Here is a 24100-nt window from a genome sequence, read left to right as displayed (position 1 = left end):
ATTTGGCGCTCAGGTGAGGCCCTTGGTAGATTCGGACTACCGAGGATAACCCCCTGAGCATTCAACTTAAAAATAATAATATTATTGTTCGAATAATTATTCAATCTATTGATCATTAAACACTTACTGAATCGTCTCATTAAATTTCCGGCAAATGATTCGTTGTTAGATGTCATACCAGTTGTCGATGTCAAATTATTATCATCATTTCTAGTAAATAATCCATCGTTGTAGTTATTATTATTAAGTTTTTGATTTTTTAAATTAGGTACTGATAATAATCGTGTCTTGATATGTCGTCCTTTTAAACGTTTTTTGTGTAATTCCAGTAACTTATCATTATTTCCTAACAGAGGTAGATCAATAGGTCGTATCGGATTATCAGTTATCGGGCTTATTAATTTTTGATTATTGTCATCACTGTCATCATTGTCATCAGACACATCACTAGGGCTTGTAATTGTTGATAACTCACAGGTCATTGTTGTAAGGCCATGTTTTTCAGTACGCAGAGAACTTGTCGATACAGGACTTTTATTTGATGATGATGATAATGCTATAGTTGTTGAAGCAGTTGTTATTTCATCATTCAATTCAAGTAATACTTCGGTAGGATTACGATAAAAAGTTGATTGTGATACTTGTTTCTAAGGGTTATAATTTGACTTTTTAATAGAAAAAAGATTATGAGAGTATGCTGGATTTAATGATAAAATAATTTCTTTTAACGGAGTAGTTGAAAGAATTAGTTTAGGTAAGTAGATTAGAACTTCTAAAATTAGTTCAGACTTGTCTATATCTGAGTAGATCAAAATAAATTAAGTTCACTATAACCAAAGACAATATATCCAATCTTATCGAATATAGTACCGTGTACACAGAATAAAAATTTTAGTTAAATTTATGATACTAACATCATCATTTGTCCTATTGATTATTGTAGTGGTGGACTAGACTTTTAAAATCGTAATTTTTACGATGTAGCGTTGGAAATTTCATTTAAGAAATAATACTTCAGACAAATAATACGAAGTCTCAAGCTCTTCAATATAAATTATGATGTGAACATCTTAAAATTTGAAGAGATATTTTAAATAAAAGAATAAAATAATAACCGATCAGCAGTTGAATTCGATCCCGAGTCCTTTTGAGTGTCAAGTGTCCCACGCCTTAGACCACTCGGCCACCGAAGGGCCTACACTTTAGGTTGTTTTTAAGATCCATATAAACAATTTGAATTAACAGTCATAAGTCACGAGAGCTCCTCTTGCGGAAGACGCAGTTACTATTTAAAAATTGCGATGTAACATCATAGTTTTTATAGCTTCCATCGTATTATAACAGAGGCAGCACTGTAATATTTATTTTATTAAAAAGTAAATATAAATAATAAATATACGAATAAATCTAATTTTAAAAGGTAATTTTTATTTCTTTTTTTTTTTACGATGTTAAATTTTAATTTTTAATCCTAAAAGTCTTTGTTAAAATTACGATGTTAAGCAGTAAAAAATATAACCCACATAGTAAATTTTGAAATGAGACATTTTAAAAGTTACGTTAATAAAAGTCTAGTCCACGATTACGATGTTAACATCGTAAATTTTGGTAGAATTTTCTTTCCGTATATGTATAGTTAAATTCATTTTTATCACCAAATTTATGATTATGTGAAATAAGATATACATATATTTAATTTTATTTAGGTTAATCTGATTTGATGTGATATGCTTTACTAAACCAGTTCTTTTTTGTATACACGGAGCAAAAATTAAAGTTTTAATTACGTTACAATCGTGATATTTATTATTGTTATTTGTATTTTGATGTGAAGTTCTCCCAGAGAATAAAACGCTCTCGGTAGTTACCTCCACTTTTAGAAAATGAATCCAATATCACGCCATTAGTACACAGTAACATTACAAACAGAAAATTTTCGGCAATCTCGACGGTGACTTACGTACTGGGAAAACTTTAGTAATGATTACAATATAGATAGTGTACTTATTATGTTATACTATATAGTCGTTCGAGAGAGAGTTCAGGATTTTTTCCCATCATTATTCCTTTCCCATCCATTATGCTATTCGGAAAGATATTCCGCGCATGCGCAAATCCAAATATTATGTTGGTGAGAGAATAACTGCAATAGAATGAAATCTCAAACTCTATAGGAAAACTATGACTGTTACGATTTTCAGTTAGCAATATTCATAATGCTAATGTAGTTTTTTTTAAATACAAATTGAGATAATACAAGTTATCATTGTAACAATCAAAAATTCCATCCAATAGACACAATTAAAGTGAATGTTTTATACGAAAAAAAAATAAGGAACTTTATCTAAAAATATGGGATAAAATTACAAAATTTATAATATAAACTTCGAACGCTATTAAAATCGTATAATTTTTACTATTTTGCAGGTTTACTCTTTAGTTGTGTTTAGTAATTTTTATGAGGACACTGAAAAAAAAGTATTGTGACCAGCACGATACTGTGTTCTGACTATAACAATACTCGTTTAATTATTCAGGCGTTAATGATAATATTTACACGTATAGCACTGAAAACAATTCAAATCGTAAATGGGACTAGAACGTATTATGACAGTAACTATATATATAACTCTCTTCACGGTATGCACACGACTATCCATTAAATCGTTCCAATCAAGATATTTTTTCTGTGAATTAAATTGACTATTGCGAACGTGCGTTTTGATTTTACGACTTGAAAAATCGAGCGCAAAATCTAACTGATTCTACGGCCATCTATTAGAATAATTTGTATATTAATTAACACTCCTCAGTCACCCGGGGCCCCCTCGATCAAATTCTAATTGAATTTAGACGACAGTGGGGTAGTTCCACCCCTCCAAAATTAACATATAAAAGGGCCAGCAGACACTTGCTCGAGCACTTAGGCCCTGGCCATCGCCTAGAGTGGACTGAGGATGCTTAGCGTGGTCCCTACTCTAGCACTAAGACTCATAACAATTTATTTAAGCCGGTCTAACGATATCTAGTCTATTAGTTTGTTATATCTACTCATTTAGTCTAACACTCAGTTCTATTTCGGTCAGTCTATTACCTGAATAATTTTATTTATTGAGACCTTTCGTTTATATTAAACTAAATTATTGATTTTATTGTAAGTGATAATTGTAGTCATTCAAATTTTTTAAATAAGGAGACTTGAAACTCCTTCGTCTGGTCAAAGAAAACCAAATTCGATTATTAAGTGAGTATGGTGGTTTGGTGTACGACATCTGCCCGCGAGGATTCACTGAAGAGGATCGATGTCGAGTCCAAGAAGCCCGCAACCAATCGGAGATCGATATCACCAGTAAGCCCACGTGTAACCAGATAAGTTTCGACAAATTATTCACAACCCTTTTCTTTCTCTTTAACGCAGTATTTATTTTGATTGATTATTAATTCGTTCCCCGCGTCCAATAAATCTCGTGCGCATTCAATAAATTTATTCATTGTCGCTAGATGCATATTTGTTCTTATAAGTAATTAATTAATTAATAAAAGGGGAAACTATTGTGAAAATAATATTTGGGGTTTGGTTAAATAAAATTTGTTATATATAACTTAATTGAGTCTCTTTGGTCGAATTTCCTTATCACCAGCGTCTCTTAGAATAAGTTATATTTCAGCCGCGTGTCCGGTCAGAACGAGTCTGCCTACATCCTGAAATCTTTTCCCGTTTCAGAACCAGCAACAAAATAGTTATAATTTATATTTAGATTAATAATTTAAATTTAATTAATTTATTCGGGAAAATTTTATTAACTGTGGTTCGTGGCTACTGGACACGAAGTAGCCAGGGCTCACCGTTATACTATGTATATAGTAAATTTTACTATATTATAATAAAAAAATTAGATTAAATTACATTTATATTAGTTTTACAACTTTTCATTATTATTATTATTAGTGGTTCATTTTCAATGCTTAGAGAACTATCTCCGATAGTTCAACTTTACCGAAGGGTGCTCAGGAGCACCATCCGTTACTGCTGCGATGCTCCATCAACATTATAGTTAGCAAGCACAGGAGGCCAAATTCTGTTGCCTAAGACGAAGCGATCCGAGGATACCATTTTTCTGGATTTACAATGTCAGAAATTCAACTTGAAACGAACAAGTTAGTATTTTAGCTAATACTGATATAAAAGACTGTTTCATGCCCTCAAGGACGTCAACAATGAGAACGACAATTTGTTGTGGTCAGTCTTTCGAGTTGCTGCAAATATCACGTTCCAATAAATACGGTAACGATCATTCAAAACAACTTCCAAAACATCTCCTGGCAGATAGGACAGATTGGTGTTTCGATACCATGCGTATGACAAAGCAGGTAATAAAGTATTGGCATGGCAGCACCATAACGCTGAATGTATGAATATCAAGCACAAGACATATTAATAAGAGATGCATAAACGTCTCAGGATGTTGCTTACATACCCTACAGAATATATCGGATAGCTGCATCTGGAGATCTTTAGCATGGTATACGAGAGTGTTGATAACACCATCTTAACAAGCGAAAATATATCCTTCAGTCCCCGACCTCAGTCCAGCTGACTTCAAGATAGAAAACGTCAGCTACATAGACAAGTCATGATCACTGACGTGTTTAAAGAACAAACCGTGAATGGACTTGCACATATGCGTACCGAGCAGTTTTTACTGCTCAACATTCCTGATGACACTCTTAAATTCTTTCTTAGAAAGTTCCATAAAAGGGCTTGTTTTTCCGAGACAAAGGGTTTCGGTCGCGTAGATTGCTGCCTTATATAAAAACATTCCCTTTTGCCTATTACCATGTTAATAAACAATTTGCATAAGGAACTCATTTTCATCTGCCGTGAAATTGACAACTTTGTTAGGCTAAAACATCTACCTTTGTAGGCCCAAAATCAAATGATTATGTAGACACTCCAAGCTCTGTAGACCTCTCCCTCCAATGTGCCGGGAAAGGTATAATCTGGTGACGGAAGATTTAACGTACATACTACGATTCATGTCCGTGGCTTTGCATGTCTTGATATCGAGATATCTTAGCTCTTTTCGGGTCCATTTAAGGACATCAAAAGAGTTAGAGTAGTATCGGTACACTAAGCATGTTTTTAGCGGTGACTTTGTTCTTGCCAGAAAGTTCTGATGATTAGATTTTCCGGAGTCAGCGCACGTACTCACTACAGAGAGTCATTTTGATGGATTTATTGAACAAATGCATGGAGGAACGAGGAAAGGTAAATAGAGAAGGGAGGGTGAGGAGGACAAAGAGAGGGAAAAATATTTAAATAGATATGAGTGATCGGGGACAGGGATAGATTTAGATTGGAGAGGAGGGATTCGGAGGAGCTCCGAGTTGAGGGATAGGGATCGCGATGTTCCGAAACAGGAAAAGAGGAATAAGATTAAGGAGTCAGAGTTTAACCCAAGATATAAGGACGTGGTGACGGAGGGGAGCCAGAATATTGGAGTGGGGAAATAGGTTTGAGCAGCAATGAAACGAGATTAGTAGCGAAGATTAAGTATGGGAGTGAGTTGAGGGGTAACTGGTACTGGATGAAAGAGAAAGATAGGAGGAGTAGGCTCTGTGGGGTAGAGAGGGAGACGGTCGAACACGTGGCAGAGAGATGCCAGAATATAAGGAGGTGGGGTAGGATGTGGAAGGAACTTATGGAACGGTTGGGGGGGGGGGGGGTTGAGTGGATGGAAAAGGTTAAAGTGAGTACAAGAATCGAAGCAGAGTGAAAGGTAGGAATGGAATGTAAGGAACAACGTGTGTGGCGACGAGGGCCCGGGCACCCAAGCGGATGATAATGATGATGATAATGATAATAATAATAGTAGTAATTATAATTGTCGGGGGAGGCGATAATGGTAATAGTAGTTTTAAAAGTAATCTTAAGGTTTTAGGAATAGGTGTTGTTATTATAGCTGTTGTTATTATTATTATAAGGATATAGGTTAAGATTGAAGTTTTGTAAGAGGGTTGTTTGTGAGGCTCATACCTAGGCCTGGACAGGTACACATGTAAGCCCAAAGACAATAATGTTGGTAATAAAATTAAATTGAATTATAAGTCAATTAATGATGAATAAAACTTGATTGCTGTATAGAACATGAAATTCTCAACAAAAAAAGTTCTCATAGTCAAATAATTACGACCAATATTTCCTGGATAATAGAGCTTATAAGTGGAACCTTAATAAAAATAAAATATAATGATATATAATAAATTTTCCGAACTGATAAGAGGAATTTCTCTGTTTATTAAAGTATAATCTGAAGTATGTTTAATGCAAAAAAAATTTTGCTGACACATTCTAATATATATTAGACCGCGGTCAAAATAACCGCGACGAAAAATCCGTAGACAAAATAACCACACGACAAAATATCCGCGGAAATTACATCCGATGAATAAAATATCCTGAAAATTGAGGTAACAGAGGGATAAATTCATCACATCAAATTTTTCATAGTTAAAATAACAGTAAAAGGAAGTTATTAAAATCATATTTTTAGGAACATTTATCATTTAATTCATCACATAATATATCGACAAATATTTAATCAGCTGAATTTTTTTCACGAATATTTTGTCCACAGATTTTTTATCATTTATTTTGATCCGAACCGTCGCTGCAACAGTACTGCAACACAGCGGCTCCAGGTAAAAATATTCATTATTATTATTATTATTATTATTATTATTATTATTATTATTATTATTATTATTATTATTATTATTATTATTATTATTATTATTATTATTATTATTATTATTATTATTATTATTATTATTCCATTCGATTGAATAGAATAGAAGTAATTGTAATTATCAAATACTTATTTAATTGTCCGGAAAGTGAATTATATATGGCCATGTATCAAAATTTCTAATATATACATAGCCATGCATAGAAATTTCAAATTAATTAAAAAAAAAGAGTTAATCAATTTCAGTATTTTTTTTTCTTGTTCAATCATTTTGGTAATGCGGGAATTATCAGATATGTGATTAATTAAATTTCTAATCTAGTAGAAATTTTTTATTTCGAGAAGCAAAACGCTAGAATTATCAACTAACCGCACACACTGCCGTGGGCTTCGAACCCGGGACCAAGAGAACGAAAGACCGACGCATTAACGACTAGACTACGCTACCAACGGTGATTACTAAATTTACTTGTGCTATATGAGATTGAACGAATACATTATTCTTCAAACAGTACAATATAATTGAAAATCTATCATTATTAATAACAAAAAAATTTCTTATTTTTTTTTTCGTGTGCTATAAAATCCGGTTTGTAAGTAATTATGATATGCGTAATTTTGGTTACATAGTTATGTATAAAATTGTTTGAAAAGTATTTAGGCTCTATATATGGCGGTGTATGGTCATATGTAACTCGTTTTTCCTATATGATTAACTATTATGCTTACACTGTAAAAAATTTGCGAAGTAAACGCGGAATGAATACGGGGTGAATGTGGAGTGAATGATTTTCTATTTCTTTTATCGCCCGGAGTGAATTTTATTTCGAAGGGAAGTTTTAGAACATATTAATTATAAAAAAAATTACTAATACATAGTGAAGTTAGGTCTTATATATTTAGACATTTATATTGGCTACGGAATAATTAGGAGCTCTCTTTACATATATTCATAAGAAATATTTTCGTTTAAAATTATAATCTGTTAATAATAAAAAATTTTGCTCGTATGAAATTCAAAAAATCGATTTTTCATTTTCGCTCATTAATATGTTTTCAATCAGCCACGAACTGTCATAGAACTTACATCAATGATACCACGAAAGAAAATTCTATATTGTACCAAAATATAAACAATTCCCATGAAAATTATGCCACTATAACTATTAAAAATGAGATGTTTTCACTATGTCTTATATATATAATTATAACTTAGTGAGTTACTAAAACATTTTATAAATTGAAAGCATAATTTTTCACAAAATTTTGAATCATATTTTTAAGGTTGTTCGGACAGTACCCCATAAATCAAAGTAAAATCTAAATTTTTTTTCCCATAAATTGAAAATGTAATTATATAAATTCATTGTCTAAATTTAGACTGCACTCATTATTATTTTCGAACGGATTAATCCATTAATTTAATTAATATAAATAAAAAATAAAGTACTTTTGATTCAAGTATTTTTTTTCATAATGTAGATTTGACAACGTCGCTTCGATCATCTGTTCACGTTGATCTAGCTGGAAAGTGTTCAGTTGAATTTTATTTATTATCAAGAGTAAAGAATATTTTATTTAATTATTATTTAATTAAAAAAATTTATAATAAATTTAAAAATAAGTCATAGAAATTATTTTTACTAGCTTAAAATTATTTTACTCCTGCTTATTATGTATAATATTTTGTATTAATATGTTAAAAATTATTTATTTAATTTTTTCAGATTACCGCAATTACAAATTTAAAAATAAAATAAATAATTGTCATAAAATATGATATGCATCTGCAGAAATAATCAGTTATATTTTTTATGACAGGGATGATTTAAAATAAATTAATTTCATTTGTAAATTAATATTTAAATTTGAATTTGATTCGACTGCGCTCTCGGCCCACGAATTTCCGTTGTCCCCACGCCGTCGACGATCGATAATATGGGACTCTATTAATTCATTGGTACGCTTGGCCGTGCGATGAATGGGTACTCTACAGGGACCCCGAGTCCCGCCGTTTTTAGAAATTTGAATTCGAAAAAGATCTGGATGGTACGAGCCTGACATGGAATTAAAAGTGGGGAGCTGCTGGTTTCGCGGCGCAGAGAGAGGCACTCGAGCGTCACTCACTGCCGAGAGCTGCGAATAACCAGTCGCCATTGTAGTCTACTATTTCTCTCTCTACATAAAGTCTATAACATCTAATCATAATTTATGGTGAGTCGTAAGACCCCATGAAAATTTAATTAATTACTGATCCAAGTGAGTTTTGGTGTTCCACAAAATTATCATTCAACGAGGATTTACGGCGAGTTAAATAAACCCCGTGCCTGGTACATCTCCAGTAACCGGTGAGTCTAAGTTTGACCCCGGACGCCAATTTTCAATCCACTTTGTGGCTTTTGTAAAATTTCACATAAAGATTTAATAATTGCGCTGAGTTTCACAACCGCGCGAATTAATAAGGAAATTTTTATTACCAATTGGCAGCAGGAGAAGGAACGTAAAAGGTATCCAGCGTCAGCAAGCTCAGGCGGCGTCCCTCCTCCCACCTAATGGCGTCGATAGGAACATCATCGACAACTTCGGTAAATTTATGAAGACCATCTTCAAAGATTTAATCCTTTTATTTTATCAAAAGCTAATATTTATTTATATTGAACTTGAAAAAAAAATTAAAAAAAAAAAAAAAGTAAAAAAAAATTTTATCGATTTTCGCGGCGTGGATTCGAGAGCGTTCGGTTGCCATTTTCTGTAAGTGCCTGGGTTTGTCATTTTTAGGTAGCGTCATCTTGGAATACTTTTCAGCTGAGTCTAGCGACCACTGATTAATTATCCAATAATTAAAAAATTGTAATATTTAAATTTAGTTAAATTTAGCTGGTATTCTTCTGGAGATACTGAGTCCCAACGACCGTTCTCTAGAAGGTGCTGGAACTTTAGTTATGAAAGTGACCTTGGTGCTGAGTCTCACCGACCGCATCATTGGGAACTTTGTTAAGTAAAATTCATTAAGATAAAATTTAAATAAAATAAAAAATTCAGGAAAGAAAAACAGCCCAGAACTTTAAGCGTCGTTTATGATTTTTTATTTGCGGAGAGTCTGCATGAGAGTGTGAACTTGAATTCATTTATTGCTTCGCCAGCAAAAATTTGTCGTATATTAAGGAGATAATAATTGTTATTATAATTAAAGAAATTTTATATTGGATTTAAAACTAAGTCAAATTTTAAAATACGTAAATGTTGTCGGGAAATCGCAATTTTATATTAAACTAGAAACTATATCTGTTGCCACATAATTATTATAAATAAATTTGGATATATTTTATTAAATTAAATTTGCTGAAATAATTTATTCTCAATTAACTAATGACGCTGAGTCCAACCGACCGCTCATTAAGTGATTGAATTTGTTATATTTAAAACCTAACTCTGCAGCTGTGTGGTCCAGCCACGGTAAGGAAATTTTCGAACTCATCCTTGAGATTTCATTTCTCTCTGCTTTGTTTTGCCTTGCACACGACACTGAGAGATAGTGCAATTTACTCTCAGTGGCGCCCTTAGGACTTTTGAGTTCAAAAGGTATCCAAATTGTGACCTCGTAAGCCTCATCGTCAAGACCACGGAAGTCGAGGGGTACCCGGTTATATTTTGATTTTAAAAGTTCGCGCGTTTTATTTCTTGCGACGTTGCCGCACTCATCTGAATCACTTGAATAGATTATTTTTCATCATGGCGCATGGATATTATTGTGAATTTTCTGTGTTTCTTATTAGATTATATTTAAAATCATTCGTCAGAACACTTTTCAACTAATTTTAACGTATTCTACGATAGTTAATTAATAAAGAGGAAAGTTTTTTGTTTTTTTATCTTTATAGGGAGCAACTACATAACTCGATACAAGGGCATTTAGTCGACGTTTCCTATACTCTGTATGTTAAATTACGATATTTCAATAATTAATAACGTGAAAACTATTCGTCAGATATACCTGAAAAAAGTAATTTATACGTATTTAATATTAATTAACAACATACTAAATATTTTGATTTTTATCTAAATGTCGCAGTAATGTCCGAACAACCTTAAGTTCCACAACTTGAAATTTTTTTATGTTCTATTTTCAATTGCATGAAATTTTTTGTAAGTACCATAATTTTATTAAAAAAAAAAATAAAATATGGCCGAAAACAGACCGATTCAATTGTCGGCCAAATATCGGCTAAATTTTGGCCTGTTTTTGGCCAAAGATCCTTACTTGCGATAATTTTATTGAAAAAAAAAACAAACATAGTCTGGCCGAAAACAGGCCGATTCATTTGTCGGCCAAATATCGACCAATTTCCGGCCTCTTTAGGAAGAATAAAACTTTTGTCCTATTTCAATAAAATTTTACAGTTTCAGCCAATTATTTTCACCTGGGACACGCTCTTTATTTTTTATCTGAAATTAAAAATAAGTCACATGATGTTATGCAACTTAGAAAATTATTTCAAAAATGATAAAATATATATGATTAGTTTGTCGAGTGTTGCAGCTGTGGTACGGCAGTTTTGTGGCAATCACAATTTAATATCATCATAAACTTGTTGCAGCGGTGTTGCGAAATTTGGGAAGTTTTTCAGAGAATATTAATATAGTGCTATCGTGTTGCGGTGGTGTTGCTGTGGCGTTGCGGCGGTGTTACGGGCATTGAGAGCCCGTGCGGCGCTGTTGCAGCAGTGTTGCGGCTATTTTATATTTTTACTCGGGCGAATCTTCATTCCTCATTGACAGACGACCAAATTCACTTCTTTGATTGGCTACTACCAGATGGCATAGCAACCGTTGTCATAGCAAAATAAAAATTACTGCCGAACTGAGAAAATCGATGGTGTAATTTTTTTTTTTTTAAATTATAACGGTGGGCCTTGGCTACTTCGTGTCCAGTAGCCACGAACCACAGTTAAGTTATTTTCCCGACTAAATTAATTAATTAATAATAAATTATTAAATATAAATATAAATTATAATTATTTTGTTGCTGGTTTTTAACGGAAAATAGTTCTCAGGTTGCAGGTCGACTCGTTCTTACCGGACACGCGGCTGAAATAACTTATTCTAGAGAACGCTGGTGATAAAAGAAATTTATTTTAGAGACTCAATTACCGTATATATATGTATAATAAATTTATTTAACCAAGTCCCCAAATATGTACAAGGATTTTCACCTTTTTATAAATAAATAAATTACATTTAAGATAAGTATGCGTCCAGCGACCATGAATAAATTCACTGGAAGCGCACAGAGATCATTGGACGCGGAAACAAATTAAATATTAAATTATATGGCGTTGAAGAGAGAGATATAAATATGAATAACTTTGTTAAAAATCTTATCTGGATTTATTGATTACGACGTACTGGTGGTATCGGGCGTCGCTGCATGGTGGACCTTCCCCGTGGATTTGTCGTTCAGGTTCTGGGCTGCTTACAGGCTGGACACTGGGCAGATCACTCGTATGACTTCACGACAAATGGCTTTGTAAACCAGTTTATAATATATAGATATTCGCGAGAAACAAAATTTTAATTTTCAGAGCTTTTCAAATAAAAACTTGTCGCTGACTTCCGTGTAGCTGTTTCGACGAGCACTTGAACTTGAGTGTCGTCTCCGATCGAGACGTCTTAGGTCCCAACCTCCGATGACCCCTACCTAATTATGCGTACATGACTGATTTACGGTCACCTGCTGCGCGAAACCATCCCTTGTGGTCTAGCGCCTAACTCAGCCGAACTCAGCAATCAGGCTGTAATAAGATAGAGAGAGAAAGACCAAATCCAGACAGAGACATCGAGAGAGCAGCACTCTCACGTCGTATACCAACGCTGCCCGGTTATAAAATCGACACTGGTGGGGCTGTGAGGGGACGTTAGAAATGAAAATATTTACGTTTTTTGACCAAAACACCTACAGACTCGAAATTTGAAATAGATATTACCAACATTACAAAAAAATCGGTAGCTCAATTTTTTCCTATAAAATTGATTGTTATACGTTTTTGCGGGAGCGTAAGAAATAAAAATTTTCACGTTTTTAGAGGAGGTCCTACAGACCCGAAATTTTAAATGAATATTACCCACGAACAAGATCACGTCAAGTGGATCCCCTATTTTTCACTTGATCATAAAAATTAAGTCCATGAATTTTTTTTTTAAGTAGTCACTATGAAAAATTAATCCCCCCAACGACTTTTTAAAATTTTCATCTTAACAACAATTTTTTTTACAATGGAAATTTTGAGTACTTTTGATTAAAAAATAGATTTCAAAACAACTTTTAAAGATAAATGAATGAAATTTTCAGGATTTATTGTCAAATATTTATATTTTATTAATATATTAATAGTATAAAATTATTTAATTATTATCCTATTGTTAATTAACTTTTAAGTAAACAAATGAAAATTTCATTGACTTGTCGGTAGAAAAATGAAATGGGTGCCGGGCGCTCTCAATATAGTGCGCGGCCCAGCATCTCAGGCTACACGGAAAGAAAATTATAGTAAAAGTTACAATAGCTGTATCATAATCCAGGACCAGACTCTTAATATCTTTACTTTTATAATTTTACATTGTCAGAATTACTACTTTTCTATGAATTTTTACGATATAAACATCGTAATTATAAGTAATTTCCATAATACAAGGGGTAAACCAAAAGAAATCAGAGGCTGTGAGTGTAAAATGATCAGTGCAATTATAAAAACAAAATTATTTCAATAAATCTATTCGTAAAATAAAAATCACTGTGAAAAAATATATGTAAGTAGATTATATTGTATTTATTGAATTAAAAAAACTATTTGAGGGAAGCGATAGTAATTTTTAATTTATTTTTAACTTCCCGCTAAGAAAATCGACGATTTTCAAAAATTTCGGGAAGTTATTGTTTTCACCCCGATTTTCGAAAATCGAGTTTTCATCAGATGTCGACGTTTTGAGGTCCTAGGAAGCTATTCTGACTATTTTCAGAATGATGTCCGAGTGTGTGTGTGTGTGTGTGTGTGTGTGTGTGTGTGTGTGTGTGTGTGTGTGTGTGTGTGTGTGTGTGTGTGTGTGTGTATGTATGGATGTAAACTCTTTGTAACTTTTGAACTACTAAATCAATTTGGATGTTTGAGGTGGCAATCGAAAGAGCTTGTTGGCCATCAACTTTTCTCAAAATTTCAGATTATTTGATCGAATAGACTCGAAAATATTTGCGAATTACGAAAAAAAAAAATTTTTTTTTAGTTTTTTATTGATTTCTCAAAAACGACTTATACGATCGACTTCAAAATCTAATCAGCTCTAGTACTCAATAAAACGCGTCGATTGCCACCTCAAACATCAAAATCGGATAATTCGTTCGAGAGTTATCGCGGGAGAAAGAAATAGTGAAAAACGGTTTTTTCTAAATATTTTCGAAACGATTGACGCGATCGATTTCAAATTTTAATCAGCTCTAGAATCCAATGAAACGCGCCGATTACCACGTCAACTATCAAAATCGATTGATTAGTTCAAAAGATATCGGTGTTGAAAAGTTAAAAAAATAACATTTTATGTTATTTTTTCCGGATAAATCATAATATAACGTACTGAAATGTGCCTGATATCATACCAACTCATCTTTTTTATGGTTTCTTTTGATCATATAATGTCATCGAACTTGGTTTTTAGTTTAAATCATATTATCAACAAAAAAATCGATAAAACGTAGTTTTTAATATTTTTATCGGATATTTCATATTTTATTGTTTCTTACATGAGTCAAAACTTATTTAAATCTTGATTTTGATCCCCGACATTGATTTCTGCCTCAATACACTTATTTTACTGAACATAATCAGGAATTAAATTTCAAAAACCGCTTCATTGATGATTTTCGATTCTTAAATTTTCAAACTTCAGCATAACAGATAACTTGTAACAGCTTGAAAAGATCGTAAAAAAACAATTGCATGTGATAGCATTTTCGAGCTCGAAAATATATCTACACTAATGTTTTCGAGCTCTTTGAGGTCGAAAACAGCGGGAAGTTTTGGGGCTGGCCCGCAGGGTCAACCGACGCCTAGATTTTTTTTATATTGTCCACGCGTGTTTTAAATGTAACCTCTAAAACAAGGTTCTGTTATTTATTTTACAAGAAATGAACGAGTTTACGAAATTGTGTTCCGAAGTAATTATTTAAACGTAAAATGAAAAACAAACCCTATTAACGTAATTAAACTCAATAATTTTATACAGTAAAATTTTAAACATTGTAGTATACCCAATATTTGGATACTGCGGAGGAGAACATACCACTTAATAATCAAATGCCTCATTCAAATGCAAGTTTTAGTTCTTCGGTACTTTTTCAAATTATTTTTTACGAATTTTTAAAATTCTTGAGAAAAACCTTAAACTATTTTTTCAATCAATAGAAATGGGTACAAATTAATAATGACCTAAATATGTTGAAACTTCTATTAACAGCTGGGAAAATTGAAAAAATTCCATTTGTTACTAATATCTCGGCTTCTGAATTTCAGTTTTATGCTATTCAAGTGCATGAAACTTTTCCTCGCAAAGCATGTTCTACATATTATACACCATTTCGTTGTAAATAGGTGTTACCGTTATGGCCGGAAGGAAGTTATGGTAGCATTTTGATTATAATCATGGCATATATGCCAAAAAAAAAATGTTTCAAGATGGTGTTTTAGAAAAACGAGGTCAAAAATCCAACACGCCCGTACATAATGTTACAATCTCAGGTGATAAATTTTGAAAAAATTCAGTCACGATTCTTTCTGCTATCAACAATAATAATTACTAATCCTAAACAGTTTAATAATGCACACTAAATTCTCAATAATTAGCTTCTGTTGCCGACAAAATAGAATCATTGCGTACAGTATTAACTCCTTGGGTTGACCTAAGAAGATTATTGGTTGAAACTTATGATGCTCGTTAATCTCTTTTAACTCAAGATCATTTAAGTGTTAAAAATTATGACGAGTTTGCATGTTTACGCGTAGTTGATACAGCAATGTAATTAATCATTACATTTTTTCCTTACGATGTAGATCTAAAACCAGGCATTTTGTTATCACTATTGCCTTACTTAGTACCTCCTTGAAGATATGGGCGGAAAAAAAACTTCAGGACAGCTAATACGAACTACCGTTATTTCAGATTTTAACCTTTCCTGAAAGGAAAGAATTTTTCTTTATTCACATCTCCGTAAGTTTTTTATTTCTGTATTACATGCAGCTATAGTATATTACACATCTAGGAAAAAATGTCTCAGATCACAAGTTTGTTGACCTCGGCCAACAATTACATGTGATCTGAGACATTTCTTATTTTACTTTCCTAGATGTGTAATATACTATTTTTTCGATATACTATTTGATCTAATCACTAATTATATTTTTTAACTTTCCGCTAAGAAAATTGATAATTTTCAAAAATTCAGGAAATTATTGGTTTCGGTTTGATTTTCGAAAACCGACTTTCTATCAAATTTTCACGTTTGGAGGTTCTAGGAAGCTATTCTGACTAATTTCAGGATGATGCCCGAGTGTATGTATGTGTGTACGTACGTAAGTACGTATAAATGTAAATATCTATAACTCTTGAACGGATAAATCGATTTTGATCGTTAAGGTGTCATTCGACGTGGCTTGTTAATATCTAAAAGCCATGAAAAATTGAGCTTGATCTCTTGATTTTTCAAAAAATTTTTTTTTATAAAAAAAATTATGAGATGAAATTTTCTTTCTTTCATTTATAAATTGTAAAATAATTCAAAAAAATTTTTATTTTATCGTGTAAAAAATTTTCTTCTGCTCTATATATATATATATATATATATATATATATATATATATATATATATATATATATATATATGTATTTTCTAATGCCTACTGTTCATTGACAGATTAACATTACAATTAATAAAACGAGGCGCAAAGAGGCGAATATTCAAGGCGAGGAAAACACAGAGCAACGGAGATCCTACTAACTTTGGAGAAAAAAATACCAGCTACTGGATCACAGCAGATAGCAGTCACCATCCATCAAGTGTTGCTAACATTATCTGGAGGTAAATTATAATTAATTATGGCCCTTGATTAATTTTATTAATCGGCCGAACTAATTATAATTAATTACCTAATATCTTTCCGTTGGTCTCGTGTACGTACCTGATAGTCTAAGGCCCGTCGGCCGTTTCGACCGCGCGTCGAGTCTCGTGTTCTCAAAAGTTATCGCGCCACTCTTATCCGCCATCTTGTCCGTAACTTCATATGATTTTATTCAAGGCCTGTCGTAAATGATTAATTTATTCCAGGCCCATTGGCCGCTATAAATTAATTTCACGATCGCGTCAGAAAATTAATTCAGGCCGGAATTTATTCAATTGGCCGAACTAATTATTAATTAAATAATTTACTCAATTTCCGTCCGTAAATTCAGGCCCGAGTGTCGCCAACTCATTGACCGAATATTCTAATCAATATAAGAACACATTCTAGGCTTAAAATTAATTATAAATTAAATTTAAGTTAAATTACGAAATTTCTATATAAATTGAAGTTATAAAAAGGCGCTAGAAATTTTAATAAAATTGAATTGAAGTGAATTGATTAAAGTATTTGTTTCAATCCGTATTATTTTGGTTCTTGAAGATTGTTAATTTTGAGTAAGTACTTTGAATTTCTTTCACGGCATATATTTTTCACGTGATAACCTCCCCCGGTAGTTGTTGGTCGCCGCGGTGAGGGAAATTAATTTATTAATAATTGACACTGGATGATACATGATTGCTATTATAAATAATTCTCGTTAATTATTATTATTGTTTATTATTGGTAAAAATATCCTGATATTTCTGTCTCTATATATATGTATATATAGCTTAGATGCAACGTAGTGAAACGTTGCCGGTATACGTATATATATAATTGTAGTATATATATCTATGGAGCGCATACAGTACTTGAGTAAATTCCTCAAGTACTGACATCATCGCTTGGGTGAAAATTCTCACTCGAAATATTTGTAGAAAAATATTAAGCATTATTATGTGAATTTATTATCATTTATATTTATTATTATTTAAAATAATTGAGTAACTATATATTCTTTTATTTTTGATTTATCTGTTTGCCCCAGCGGTTTAAAATTATTATTGAAATTTTATTTTAAAAATTATAAATTAGTTTAATACCGAGGAATTTATTATTTTGAGTGTGAGTGAGGATAAATTCCGTATCTTTCTCTCTCTCACAAGTGCTGGGAGAAAATATGAAAGAAAAAAAAATATTGCTATTATTTATGATCTTGGGAAAATTCAAATGAAATAATTGTTTCTTTATTTAATATTAAAAATTTATATTATTAATTAATTTAAATTATTTTTTTTTTTTTGGTCAACTCAGTTTATATTGTTATATATTGTGATATTATTTTTGACAAAATAACCAGGTATTATTGTTACTAACTTAACAAAATCAAATATTGTAAATTATTATTATTTTATATTGTTTATATAAATTAAAACGTGGAAACCAACAGCTGTCGGGGAAAGTTCAATATTTATTTCCCTGGATCTTTTCCTACTGCTTAATTTCATTTTTCCGGATCTTATTTATTACTTATACGTAATTATTTATTATTTATTCACAAATTTTTCTATTATTTATTTCATTTCTGTTGTGTCTCTCGAATATTTTCCGCTTTGTCACGAGTCACTTGCTCGGATTTTCCCTCGTAAATTTTCCCCCTGAATAAAGTTTCGTCCGTTTTGGGATAAACGGTCTGGCGCCTGCGTGCACTAACCCAGCCTGACGAGATGGTCCAGGCACGACAAATATTTATTATTTATAATTTAATCATTGTTAAAATTTTTTTTATTTTATTTTAATTTGATCTCGATATTTATCACCATTTAATATCGTTTATTATTTATTATTATTTATTATCACGCGTGGGCGACCGCATACGCTATATTGGGCTGTTCCGCGTCTCCGTCGCGAAATTTCAGCTAGGTATACGTTATAACATCTTTAAACTTCGCAGGCTTGGGCGTTCCTTCACTGGTGGTACTAGGCCACTTTTGGTGGAATACCATCACCAGCTGATCCTATCGCAATCTTAAAAACCAAACCTTCAGTGACAGCGGATAGACCTCAGATCTCCTTCAAACCGGACCTTACTCCTGCCCAAAAATCACATCTTGAAGATCTCAGGGCACAACTTGAAACCCTGGCGAAGAATGGTGACACCTCAAAGACCATTAAGTATGTTCACGACATTCCAAGGATTGTGAATAAGAATTTTCGCTCGGTCAAAGAGAACCGAAAATCCAACAATCCTGCAGGTTCACTACCAGAACGTGAGGGGGCTGCAAACAAAGTTACGCAGCTTAATGGGCACAGCGATCAACAATTGCAACGCCTTTTGTATCACTGTGTCATGGCTACATCCTGACATTAAGGATGGTGAAATTACTGACAAATCTTTTACCATCTTCAGGAGAGATAAAGATTATATATCTTGCGGAGGTGATCGAAGTGGTGGCGTCTTTATCGCTATCAAGAGATCTATTCTAGTCGAACGTATACCGATTTCGGAGAAAGGCATAGAACAAATCTATGTCAAAATCAAGTGCAATAATTCTGATTTCATGTTAAGCTGTGTCTACCTACCACCAAGATCCTGCTATAACACCTATTTGTCTCTTCTCAATACGCTTTCATACCTGAAAGAAAAATTTCACGACGCCAAGCTCCTAATTACAGGTATCTATTATACGAGGGTTTCTCAACACTTGAGTGCCAACAGTATAATAGTATACTAAATGATAATGATAATTTGCTTGATCTTATTTTCTGTAACTCGGATATTAATGTGGATAGTACCCAAGCAATTACTACAATAGACTTATATCACCCTGCTCTTCATATAGCTAAGGAAAGCAAATGATTTCCCTTACTGGTTTTCTAATGAACTAAAACATAAAATCATATTGAAAAGATCTGCTCATTCTGCTTACAAGAAAAATAATTCTAGACCAAATTATAGAAGATTTCGCAACCTCAGACGGGAACGAAAAATACTTAGCGACTTATGCTATAAAAGTTATGTGGACAAAGTAAAAAATCAGGTCCAATCTAATGTAAATGAATTCTGGAAATTCATTAAGAATAAATAATAGTGAAATACTATTAACTATGACCTGAAATAACTCATCAGCTGTCACAGGTAATGATATTAGTAATCTCTACGTCTCGTATTTTGAAAGTGTATACTCTCAAAATATTCCTCATCAGAGACACGCCTCTGACAGCGTCTCAGTGGAACCTATTTTAACCCTGCACAATTTTGAAATTGATTCTGTTGATGTGTATAAATCCCTATTATCCCTGAATATAAAGAAAGGCGCTGGACCTGATGGACTACCTAATATCTTCCTCAAGAGCTGTGCTGGTAGTCTCGGTGAACCTCTCGCGCATATATTTTGTGCTTCTCTGCAACAAGGAGTTTTCTCTACTGACTGGAAAACTTCATATATCAGCCCTATACATAAAGATGGACCAAGAACCGAGTTTGCCAATTACAGACCTATTTGTATTCAATCTGCGTTAGTCAAGCTGTTTGAAAAATCAATTTTACCACAACTAACGTCTTTCTTCGCTAATGTCTTAACCAGCAAACAACATGAATTCATCGGTGGAAGATCTACTACATCCAACCTTTTTACTTACATCAATTATTTACTGAATATCTTGAATGCTGGTCATAAAGTTCACGCCGTGTATACAGACTTCAGCAAAGCCTTCGATAGGGTTAACCATGACATCTTTTTAAGTGAACTCAGTGAATATGGTATATAAGACAATGCCTTAAGCTGGCTTCGTTCATACTTAACTGGCAGACAACTTCAGGCACGAGTAGATGGACATCTATCTGCCAAGTACAATGCAGCATCTGGAGTATCGCAAGAGTCTCATTTAGGTCTCATACTATTCAACATATTTCTCAACGATATTGGAGTCAACTTCAAATCAAATTATCTACTCTATGCAGATGATCTGAAAATTTTTGGAGCAATAAAAAATGATTTTGACATCCTAGGACTTCAATAAGACATAGATGAGCTATCAACGTGATACCGTAGAAATAAACTTGACCTGAACATAAAAAAGTGTGCGATCGTTGCGTTTTCGCGTTCGCACACCAGTGTACCAACTAACTACAAGCTCGATGGCGTCACAATTTAAGAAGTAGAGTTCATCAAGGACCTGGGTGTCATAATAGATAATAAGTTAAGGTTTACTCAACACATTGATAAAATTATCCTTCACGCTCTTAAGGTACTGGGCTTTATTACCAGAGCTAGTAAAGATTTAACAAATCCTAACTCGTTACTAAGAATCTATCAATCTCTTGTCTTACCGATCCTGGAATACGGTACCGTAATTTGGTCCCCGTACACTGACATTGCGATAAAACTCGTTGAAAAAATTCAGAAGAAGCTTTGCAAGACCTTAGCTTATCGATATGGACCATTTGGTCACCTTAACTCATCGGAAGATGACTGCAGCCACTTCAAAACCAACAATCTTCATGATCGTCGCATGATTGCTGATCTAATTTTCTACTACAAAGTAGTTAATGAGATTACTGATACTCCTGAGATTAGAAGTTGTTTTGAACTTGTCACGTAGCGATTAAAATTATTTAATTTTAGTTAGTTGTAAGTTAAATATTTTAATTTTACGTTTAAATTTGAATCGTTGCGCGGGCATTCCGCCATTTCGCCGATGGAGACGGCAGTCCGTGCACTGTGCTGGCGCATGCACGCCGCGTATAAGAAAGCACGTGTGCAAAATAATTTTAATTTATAATTTAAAAATGTAAACAATTGATTTTTGTTATTTTTAAGTATTTGTTTATGATTTTGAAACAGTTGGGATGCATAATCCAGTGCAACGTTATGCCCCAATATTTGTTTAATATAGTATTTTATTTAAACTTGTCATCCGACTAAGGATGTCAGTTGTGGTTTGGAAAAATATTGACCGCCGGGTAGGGGAAAATCAATACCTTGGCTATATTCCCGACGTCAATTTTATGATTTTTAAATAATTATTAGTTCAGTTATTAGATAAAATAAAAACATGCATATGTTATGAATAAATAGTTCATACACTTGAATAATTATTCATGTATCATTCAGGTGTCGCGAAATTATCTTTATAATTTATATTTTTAATTTAAAACCAGGCCCAGGGCTAGTAAAGATAATAATAATATTAAATATGGGCGATGGGTGCTCCACGTGGGCGACAACCAACTGGTGGAGGACAGGGGAATCAAATTAGAAAGATACGGGCAGCATTGTGTGTGGACGCTGTCCTTTGTACTTCCTTGCATTTATATTATTTTCTGAAAAAGAATATAGTTATTAAAGTTCACTGGGTGAATTAGCTTATATATTTTTTTTCAACTCATATTATTTTGGTCGTCTGGAGTATTAATTTTGAGTAAGTACTTTAGATTTCTTTCACGGCATATATTTTCACATGATAACCTCCCCCGGTAGTTATTGGTCGCCGCGGCGAGTGAAATTAATTTGTTAATAATTAACTGCTGAATGATACATGGTATATACTATAGATAATTATTGTTAATTATCGTTGAATAAGTCCTATCTTAGTGTTAAAATTATCCATATATTTCTATATAAATATACATAAAATATGTACAACGTAAGTAAACGTTGCCGGTAGACATATATATATATATATATATATATATATATATATATATATATATCTATAGATATATATATCTATAGAGCGCATACAGTACTTGAGCAAATTCCTCAAGTACTGACATCATCACTTGGGTGAAAATTCCCCAAAGTCAAAATTATTTTTCTGTTTTCACTCAAAGTATTTGTATGACTATTGAGCATTATTATTTATATTTATTATTATTTAAGATAATTAAGTGACTCTACTTTTTTTGTTTTGATTTATTTATTTACCCCAGCGGTCTAAAATCATTATTGAAATTTTTGTTTTAAAACTATAAATTATTTTCAATACAGAGGAATTTATTATTTTGAGTGTGAGTGAGGATAAATCCCGTGTCTTTCTCTCTCTCACAAGTGTTGAGAGATAAAATAAAAGATAAAAAGATTGATATTATGTATTATTCTTATTTTGGAAAATTTAAAAATTAAATAATTATTTCTTTTACTTAATATTAAATCAAGATTATTAATTAAGCTAAATTATATTTATTTTTGGTCAATTCAGTTTATATAATTTATTGTGATACTGCGATCATATTGTTGGCAATCACCAGGTATTATTGTTGTTAATAATTTAACAAAATTAAATATTGTAGTATATTATTATAATTTTTCTATTGTTTGCCTACTGTTTCATTTTATTTATCCTGTTCTTATTTATTACTTGTATGTAATTATTTATCATATATTTACTACATTTCTTTTTCATTATTTATTTGATTTCTCTCGAGTGTATCCGCTTCGCCATAAATCACTTGCTCGGATTTTCCCTCGTAAATTCCCCCTGAATAATTTCTGTCCGTTTTGGGATAGACGGTCTGGCGCCTGCGTGCACTAACCCAGCCTGAGGAGCTGGGCCAGGCACGACAACGTTTAATTATTATTTATAATTTAACAATTATTTAAATTTATTATTTTATTTTAATTTGATCTCGGTAGTTATCATCACTTAATATCATTTATCATTATTTATTATTATTTAGTTATCACGCGTGGGCGACCGCATACGCTATATTAGACAGTTCCGCGTCTCCGTCGCGAAATTTCAGCTAGGTATACGTTATAAACTAGTACCCATGGATCTACCACTGAGGCGAAACCGCTTGCTTAAAACAACTGTCCAACAAGAATTACGTAGCCAATGGCCCACATAACCGGATAGCCAATCTAGTCAACTGGCTACATAATGAAATTGATTTCCAGGGCGGAACTATAAATAAATTTATATCCGCGATTAAACGCGGCCAAGGTGCGTATACTATTTTTCTGCTCGACGTAGCCAGAAAATTGCAACTTCGTTCGGGGCAGCGACCCGAATGTTGCCACTTTACGGCCGGAGGGCAGAAAATGGTGTAGTGAATCGATTTGAAATTTCGACAGTGATCCTTTTTTTTATAACTTTTTCGATAAAAAAAAATTCAGAATTTTGAAATTATTTCGAAAATCGGTATCGAACCTCCTTAACAGTTGTTATGAAATCTATTTTATAATTAAAAGTACTCATAAT

The 24100-nt window shown here is 32.6% G+C and overlaps 1 protein-coding gene across 11 annotated transcripts in view; it reads right to left on the bottom strand.

Moving 5' to 3' along the window:
- Positions 1–24100, bottom strand: part of LOC103577291 (syntaxin-binding protein 5) — a 245942-nt gene that overhangs the window by 121398 nt on the left and 100444 nt on the right. For 6 of the 11 annotated variants that reach the window (XM_053742555.1, XM_053742554.1, XM_053742559.1 and 3 more), the window contains exon 15: positions 128–647. The exons of the other annotated variants lie outside the window; for them this stretch is intronic. In XM_053742555.1, coding sequence (XP_053598530.1) covers positions 128–647 — 520 coding nt within the window. The remainder of the gene's footprint in view (positions 1–127; positions 648–24100) is intronic. 11 annotated transcript variants of the gene reach the window in all.

This window comes from Microplitis demolitor, chromosome 10, assembly GCF_026212275.2.
Source record: "Microplitis demolitor isolate Queensland-Clemson2020A chromosome 10, iyMicDemo2.1a, whole genome shotgun sequence".
Taxonomy (NCBI): Eukaryota; Metazoa; Arthropoda; class Insecta; order Hymenoptera; family Braconidae; genus Microplitis; species Microplitis demolitor.
The sequence above is the reverse complement of the archived record's forward strand: the minus strand, read 5'-3'. Positions and strand labels throughout refer to the sequence as shown.